At 38.2% G+C, this 9069-nt stretch overlaps 1 protein-coding gene across 1 annotated transcript in view; it reads left to right on the top strand.

Annotated features, from left to right (window-relative positions):
- Positions 1-8166, top strand: part of LOC106871668 (ras-related and estrogen-regulated growth inhibitor) — a 56870-nt gene extending 48704 nt beyond the window's left edge. Inside the window, exons 4-5 of the mRNA XM_014918253.2 lie at positions 3506-3713; positions 7548-8166. Of these exons, the coding sequence (XP_014773739.1) occupies positions 3506-3713; positions 7548-7714 (375 nt within the window). The 3' untranslated portion in view covers positions 7715-8166. The remainder of the gene's footprint in view (positions 1-3505; positions 3714-7547) is intronic.
- Positions 8167-9069: the final 903 nt, after the last annotated feature.

Below are 9069 nucleotides of genomic sequence, written 5' to 3'. Positions count from 1 at the left end.
CTCTTTCTCCTCCTCCTGTTCCACCATCTCTCCACACCTTTCTCCCCCCCTCTATTTCTGTCTACTTACATCTCCTACCCTCTCTTTCCCTTCTTGTTTCTCTCTCTCTCTCTCTCTCTCTCTCTCTCCCTCTCTCTCTCTCACACAGAGAAATGTTCTTGCAGCTGAACATTTGACACATCTCCCATCTCTGTCAAACTTTCAAACTCAGAGAAAGAATTTGTTCCTCTTCCCTATCTTCTTTTGTTATCTCTTTCTTTATTCCTTTTCCCCTCCCTAAATTGTTTATGTACTTTCCTCCCTTCTGCCATCCCTCCCCATTTTACATGATCACTTAACCTGCTAGAAATAGCAGCCAAGTCTCCATTAACCCTTTCGTTACCGTATTTCTGTTGAGATGCTCTGTTTCTTTCAATTAATTTTGAATATAACAAAGAATTTAGTAAAATAACTTAGTTATTATTAAACTAGTGTTAGGAACATAAATTGTGACTAAGGTTTGGTGGAAGATTTTAATTCAGAACTTTTGAAAACAAGACATTTGAACTACAGAGCTAGAGGTGGTTTCAAGTGGGTTGGTATCAAAATGGTTAAATTAATCATTTTGTTAACCCTTTTGTTACCATATTTCTGTTGAGATGTTCTGTGTTTCTTTCAATTAATTTCAAATTTAACCAAGAATTTAGTAAAATAACTTAGTTATTATTAAGCTAGTGTTAGGAACATAAATTGTGACTAAGGTTTGTTGGAAGGTTTTCATTCAGAACTTTCGGAAATAAGACCTAGAGCCAGAGGCAGTTTCTGCCGGGTCGGTATCAAAAGGGTTAAACAACATCCTACAGACATTATCATTGTCATCATTATTTAAAGTCTGTTTTCCATGTTGGCATATATATATAAAAGGCGGCGAGCTGGCAGAATCGTTAGCACACCAGGCGAAATGCTTAATGGTATTTTGCCTGCCGCTACATTCTGAGTTCAAATTCCGCCGAGGTCGACTTTGCCTTTCATCCTTTCGGGGTCGATTAAATAAGTACCAGTTACGCACTGGGGTCGATGAAATCGACTTAGTCCCTTTGTCTGTCCTTGTTTGTCACCGCCTGACTGGCCTTCGTGCCGGTAACACGTAAAAGCACCCACTACACTCTCTGAGTGGTTGGCGTTAGGAAGGGCATCCAGCTGTAGAAACTCTGCCAAATTTAGATTGGAGCCTAGTGTAGCCATCTGGTTTCACCAGTCCTCAGTCAAATCGTCCAACCAATGCTAGCATGGAAAGCGGACGATGATGATGATGATGATTCTTTTCTACTCTAGGTACAAGGCCCGAAATTTTGGGGGAGGGGGGTCAGTCGATTAGATCGACCCCAGTACATAACTGGTACTTAATTTATCAACCGCAAAAGATGAAAAGCAAAGTCAACTTCAGTGGAATTTGAACTCAGAAAGTAAAGACAGACAAAATACCGCTAAGCATTTCACTCTGCATGCTAACATTTCTGCCAGCTCACCAGCCTGCCGCCTTGTGGAAATATTACCTTACTTGGAAACAGGGTTGACGGTTGGTGACAGGGAGGTATCCAGCCATAGAAAATATCTGTCTTGATAAATCACACTACACACACCTGTCTTTGTGTGTACACATGAATGTTCACATGCAGATCTTCGTATGATACCATTTGAGTAGATCAGTGTTATGCTGTTTACATTTCCTTTAAACAGTGTATCCCAGAGCTTTTCACTTTTAACTTGTGAAGGCCATTCTAATAAAAATACCTTACTTGAAAAAAAAAAAGAGCAGTTAAGTGTTTGGCAACAGGAAGAAACATTTGGTCTAAAAATACTGCTTCCATAAGTCTTTATCCAACCCATGCCAACATTGAAAAGGAGACATAAAAAAAAGATGAAGATGTTGATGGTGAGGGTAATGAAAATGATGTTGATGATGTTTCCTTTGGACACAAGACGGATTTAATAAAGCAAGTACTTAGCTCAAGAGATTCAATAGTTTGGTGATAAATGCAGGTGAGATAAATCCCTTTGTTGTACATGATACCAGTTCGTTATCACCTCTGCCATTCTTGGAAGACTCGTTAAATGTTCTTCCAATATCTAAGTGAACAGAGCCAAGTAGAGTTGTGAGGTGTCAGACTCGTCATCATCACTACTATAATCACCAACATCATCACCACATCATCTTAACTGCCTTCACCACCACCATCACCATCAACATTATCATTATCAATAATAATTGTTTCAAATTTTGGCACATGGTCAGCAAGTTTGTGGGGAAGATTGAAGTTGATTACATTGATCCTCAGTTCTCAACTGGTACTTATTTTATCAACCCCAGAAGGATAAAAGGCAAAGTCAACCTTGGCAGAATTTGAACTCAGAACATAAGGATGGTCGAAATGCTGCCAAGAATTTTGCCTGGTGTGCTAATGATTCTGCGAGCTCACCATTATATAATTGTAATAATAATGATAATGGTTAATTTTTTTTCACCCCTGAAGTTTGCAACTGAGTTACCATTTTCTCTGGCATGCCAGCCAAATTTTACAGATCGAAATTTATAGTGGAGAAAAAAAGGTACATTGACTTATATACCAAGATGGCTTTGGAGAACTGAAAATTCCTTGTGAAATGCTACAGGATTTCCAAAAATAGTGACAATGTTTGAATGTTTACACTATATACAGTGCTGACTTGTATGCTGGAAAATACAGCAATATGAACTGTCAGCTCTTGTGTGACTATGACAGCTCTTGTGTGACTATGACAGCTCTTGTGTCACTGTGCCAGCTCTTGTCACTGTGCCAGTACTTGTGTCACCATGCCAGTACTTGTGTCATTGTGTCAGCACTTGTGTCACTGTGTCAGCTCTTGTACCACTGTGCTAGCTTTTGTGTCACTGTGCCAGTTCTTGTGTTACTGTGCTAGCTTATGTGTCACTGCCAGCTCTTCTGTGACTGACAACTCTTGTGCCACTGTGACAGGTCTTGTGCCACTGTGACAGGTCTTGTGTCACTGTGACAGCTCTTTTTTCACAGTGACAGCTCTTTTTTCACAGTGACAGCTCTTGTGTCACTGTGACAGCTCTTGAGTGACTGCACCAGCTCTTGTGTCTCACTGTGACAGCTCTTGAGTGACTGCACCAGCTCTTGTGTCTCACTGTGCCAGCTCTTGTGTCTCACTGTGCCAGCTCTTGTGTCTCACTGTGCCAGCTCTTGTGTCTCACTGTGCCAGCTCTTGTGTCACTGTGACTACTCTTGTGTGACTGCACCAGCTCTTGTATCACTGTGACAATTCTTGTGTCACTGTGTCAGCTCTTTTGTCACTGTTCATACTTTAGTGTGACTGTGTTGTTTCTGTGTAATTGTGTGACTGTCAATTCTATGTGACTGTGCCAGCTTTCTGTTACAAGCCTATGTTGTTGTTTGTAGTAAACAACTATAGTATTTCTTGTTATCATTGTATTTTTCTTGTTTTGTTTATGTAATGACAGAACCAAGATAATGGAGCTCGGGACGATGTGATCCGCTGGGGTGATGGATTCATGTTGGTTTACTCAGTGACCAGTCGGACAAGCTTTGACATAATTTTAGATATTCGACGGAAAATCGAAGACGTCAAAAAAGCTGCCCATGTCCCGGTGATTGTAGTTGGTAACAAAGCTGATATGGCCCATGTCCGTCAGGTGACACACGATGAAGGTAAATAATCCATTTCCATTTACAGAATGTTCCACATGTATTTGTGTTATTTAACCCCTGGTCAGCCCTGGTTGATCAGATCTATGATCAAAAGCAGTACAGCCTTGAACATCCTGTCTTTGTTCTGATATAGTATATACAGTATATGGAGCTACATTATCAAAGGTATCCTTTTTTTATATATGAGAATATGATTTAATAGAATTCTGGCTGCTATCTTTAGCCGGTCTAGTAAATATTTAGAGTGGTGTTTCTCAACCATTGTTTTTACTTATGGGCCCCTTTGTTTCCTATTTTACTCTAATGGCCCCTCACAGCCATTCAGTGTTTAAAAATTCCCATTATATTTTTTAAATTAAACATTATTACGAATTATATTAAAAATTAAAATATCTTGTGTATGGTAGAAGTGTGACCAATATATTGCACATAATTTTTAACAAGGAAAGATTATATGTCCCCACTCATAAGGGCCATATGGACCCTGGTTGGGAACCCCTGATTTAGAGGCTCTTTCAAGCTATATAGGGATTCTCTACAAATATTTCATTATGTATGGATGTTCTTGGAGGTTTAAACTTGGTTGTATATTTTTCATACAGACGTATCTAAGCGTACCATGTCTATTGAACTCTTTTGTGATGAATATATTTCTCAGAAACATGTTACACTTCATTGACGTGCATTCTAAGTACTGTGTGTGTATGCATGTGTGTGTGTATGTATATATATTTATTTTTATGTCCATTGGATGAATATAATGAGTCATTGTTTTATAGCTGGATATTATTTTTGTCTGTTGTTATTCAGTACATTTTGGAGAAGCACAAATCTAAACTTTCTCTCTCTCACACACACACACACACACATGTAACAGGCTCCTTTCACTTTCCATCAACCTAATCCACTTGCTAGGTTTTGGTCAGCCCTAGGTTATAGAAGAAGAAAATTGCCCAAGGTGCTGTGCTGTGGAACTGAACTCAAACCTATATTTTGAGAGAAGTTCCCATGGTTTTATACATATACATACATGTGTGTGTAGGGAGAGAGGGAAGAAAGAGAGAGAGAGAGAGAGAGAGAGAGAGATGTGCAACAATCGGAAGTTGCTACTGACCAAATCTGTGAATGGTACAAAGTTCCAGCCAGGCCATGAGTGATGTGGTAGTGGAACACCAAGGTAGACAGAACCATAAAAAAAAAAGCAGAGACAAACTTAGAAAGACAGTGGAGGTTTGCCAATGTTCTACAGCAGTGTTTCTCAACCATTTTTTATCTATGGACCCCTTTGATTCCTAAGGGCCCCTTCCTAGTCATTCGATATTAAAAAAAATCATATTTTTTATAATTAACCCATTAGCATTTAAACTGGCCATATCCAACCCAAATATTTTACTTGTTTTGTGTTCAAAACAACTAGATCCGGCTTCTCACACCTACCATACAATGTCATTCTAAAAAAAAGCAATCAGATCATCGAAATCTGAAAGCTATGAGATAATGCATGATTAGTTCAAAACAATGTGAATAAATTAGCATTACATTTGACGGAATAATCTGAATGCTGATATTATTTGGAATTGTATAAAAAAAATTGTTAAAATATTTTGTGTTGCGTAGAAGTATAACCAATTTATTGCACATAAATTTTAACAACAAAATCTTTTGTGGACCCACGTTGAGAACCACTGTGAAGACCAGAAGCATGAGATGTTCTGGTTTGTAAGATAGTGTATCAGAGAATATTGAGATATTGTAGGAGAGAAGGGTGTCAGGATAGATAATGGTCTGCTTGTCCTTAGTAACTCTGAAAAGAAACAGGCAAGGAAGTGTTACTATGACACAGGCTTGGTTGTGTGGTAAGAAGCTTGCTTCCCAACCACATGATTTCAGGTTCAGTCCCACTGCATGGTGCCTTGGACAAGTATCTTCTAGTATAGCCTCAGGATAACCAAAGCTTTGTGAGTGGATTTGGTAGATGGAAACTGAAAGAAGCCTGTTGTAAATATGTGTGTGTGTATCTTTGTGTCTGTGTTTGTCCCCCACCATCACTTGACAATCGATGTTGGTGTGTTTACATCCCCATAACTTAGCAGTTCAGCAAAAGAGACCAGTAGAATAAGTACGAGGCTTTTAAAAATATGAGTACAGGGGTCAATTCATTCGACTAAACATTCTTCAAGGTGATGCTTCAGCATGGCCACAAGTAAAAGATATTAAAAGCTATGAAATGTGGAGAGTGCCGAGGAAAAAGTGGGTCTTCCTAGTTGGCAGCAGTATGACAGATAAAGCAATTAGAGATATGAAGGCAGAGAAAGCCTTTGGACTATCAGGAAATTACTGCTGGGATTCTTAAAATATCAGGTGGTATAAGATGCAGCCTAGATACCTGTATGGTCAATCAGGTTGTACAGGAAGGTATCATACCTGACAACTGGTGTAGCAACATTGTAGTCAGCTGTTACAAGGATCGAGAAGATACTTTGGAGAGAGGAAGTGACAAAGGTATCAAAATAATTGCTGGACTAGGTCATGAAAGTTACAGAAAGAGTTAAAGCTTCATTAATTAGAAAAAGCCAGGTTATATGAGATGCAGTTAAAATTTTTTGTTAGGAAGAAGTATTACCAATGTTCTGTACCTGGTGAGGCAACTTCAGGAGCAATATTTAGCTGAAAGTAAAGCTGCTGTAATTGGCATCCATCAACCTGTAGAAAGCCTTTAACAGGAATCTTTGCTCTCAATTCTGGTGGTTGATGGGGAAGCTAGGAATAGATGAATGGTTTGTGTGAGCCCTTCACATGCACAACACACTCATTCGTTCATTGCAAAATTTGTGGTGACTGGTTCTTCAACCCTTTAGCATTCACATTTCTCTGTCAACTAATCAATTATTATCTTGTAGCCTTGAGATTTTGATATGCGATTGTATAATTTCAAAAATGACACTGTAGGGTAGGTGTGACAGGCAGGATCTGGCCAGTTTGAGCATAAAACAGATAGAATATTTGAGCCAGATATGGCCAGATTAAATCTTAAAGAATTAAGCTTTGTCTAATTGGTTTATTCACCCAATCAACAGACTTTTACATTTGGTAGCTTGGAATGCAGATTGAACCAACTAATTATGTTTTTTTCTTAAAATTCATCAGGGATCACTTATTTAACCCATACTGTATTGATACTGTAGTTTTTAATTGTATTTATGTTCTCTACCTGCTGAGGCAACTGCAGGAGAAGTATTTAGCTTAAACTAAAGCTACTGTAATTGACATCTATGAACAGGGTCCTTTGTTCTCTGGTCTGGTGGTTGACAAGGAAGCTAGGAATAGATGAATGGCTTGTGTGAGTCCTACACACACATACACACTTTCATTCATTGTGAAATTTGTGGTGACTGGTACCTCTTAAGTTTTGACTGATGGTTTATTCACCCAGTCAATATAGTCTTTTACATTTGTACATTTGCTGGCTAGGAATGCACATTGAACCAACTAGTCACTTACTTAACTCTGCAGAATGAATACAAAACAAAGTACAGGCATGGACGTGAAGTAAAGCATTTTGTTTTTTAATCATGTAGTTTTAGGTTCAGTTCCACTGCATGGCACCTAGGGCAAGTGGTGTCTTCTATAGTCCCAGGGTGACCAAAGGCTTACTTTTCCTGTTGTGTCTGAGTTAAAATGTGTTTCTGTAGAAATATATGTACTTGCATTAAGTGGAACATAATTTCCTGTAAACCACACCACTTCATTGGTCCCAGCAAAGTGGAAAAGATGTTATTTAATTTGTACTATATTGATACTATAGTTTTTAATTATATATAATTTTCATTTCAGGTCGTCTGCTTGCCATTGATTTTGGGTGTCCATTTATGGAAGTTTCAGCATCAGAAGATGTTAACAAAGTGTTAGAATCTTTTCATATTCTCTGCAGAGAAATCATTGATTTTAAACGTAAATCTCGAACTTTTCTTGATCGTGTATTTGGGTTGAAAAAATCATGACCTTCTTGTAGTGCTATGCAAAGAAAAAGGAAAGGAAATTTAAAGAAAACAACAATAACAACAACAACAACAACAACAAAAAGACAGAAAAAAAAAATGACAAGACACAAGCAGTTGAAATTCAGATAAGAACGTATTTTTTATGTCTCCTCTCTTTATCTACAAAGAATTTCATTGCAAAAACGTGACACCGGTTTGTGAAATAGCTCGTGACCATCACCACTGCCGAGTGTTGTTGGTGAGGCTAGTGGAATAATCTGTGACTCTAGTGGAATGTGTGCACACATATATAGATATATTGTTGCTTAATAATTCTGACCAGGAAATCTAGGGGTGGGTGGGGAAACCAAAAACAAAAAAAAAAGAACCTTATCTATTTGTATTTTTCAAATTTTTTATTTATTTTTTATTTATTTTAAATTTTTTTGTAGAATAAAACTTTTCATTCTGTTCTTTTTGCTCCATTTTTTCCCCCCAAATATTGAGAAGAAAGTTTTACATGAACAAAATAAATATTTATATTTATCATTTTGACCATGTAGTAATTTTTCTGGTTAAAGTTCTCATCAAAGTTTTATAGACTTAATATCATCATTTACATGTTTCAGTCATTTTGATTGTGGCCATGCTGGGGCACCACCTTGTAATAGCTTATTTTTACATCTGGCATGGCTTCGTGCAGACTTGGCTGTGTGGTTAAGAAGCTTGGTTCCTAACTAAGTGGTATTGGGTTCAATCCTGCTGCATGGCACCTTGGAGAAGGGTCTTCTATAGCCTTGGGCCAACCAAAAAAGCCTTGTAAATGGATTTGGTAGATGAAAACTGAAAGAAGCCCATCATGTGTGTGTGTATTTACACACACATACATACATAGACACAAGCTTACTTCCCAACAACAAGGTTCCAGGTTCAGTCCCATTGTGGCACCTTGGACAAGTGTCATCTACTATAACCTTGGGCTCTCCTTGTGAGTGGTTTTGGTCAATGGAAACTGATAGAAGCCCATCATATTTGTGTGTGTATATCTATCTGTATGTATGTGTGTGTGTGTATCTTTGTGTCTGTGTTTGTCCTCCTCCACTGCTTGACAACCGGTGTTGGTGTTCTTACATCCTCGCAACTTAGCAGTCCAACAAAAGTAACTGATAGAATAAATACCAGGCTTAAAATAATATATCCTGGAGTTGATTTGTTTGATTAAAACCCTTCAAAGCAGTGCTCCAGCATGGCTGCAGTCAAATTACTGAAACAAGTAGAAGATAATAGATACACACGCACGCACGCACACACACACACACACACACACACACACACACACTCTCTCTCTCTCTCTCTCTCTCTCTCTCTCTCTCATC

This window comes from Octopus bimaculoides, chromosome 24, assembly GCF_001194135.2.
Source record: "Octopus bimaculoides isolate UCB-OBI-ISO-001 chromosome 24, ASM119413v2, whole genome shotgun sequence".
Lineage (NCBI taxonomy): Eukaryota > Metazoa > Mollusca > Cephalopoda > Octopoda > Octopodidae > Octopus > Octopus bimaculoides.
This window is presented reverse-complemented; position numbering and strand designations above follow the sequence as displayed.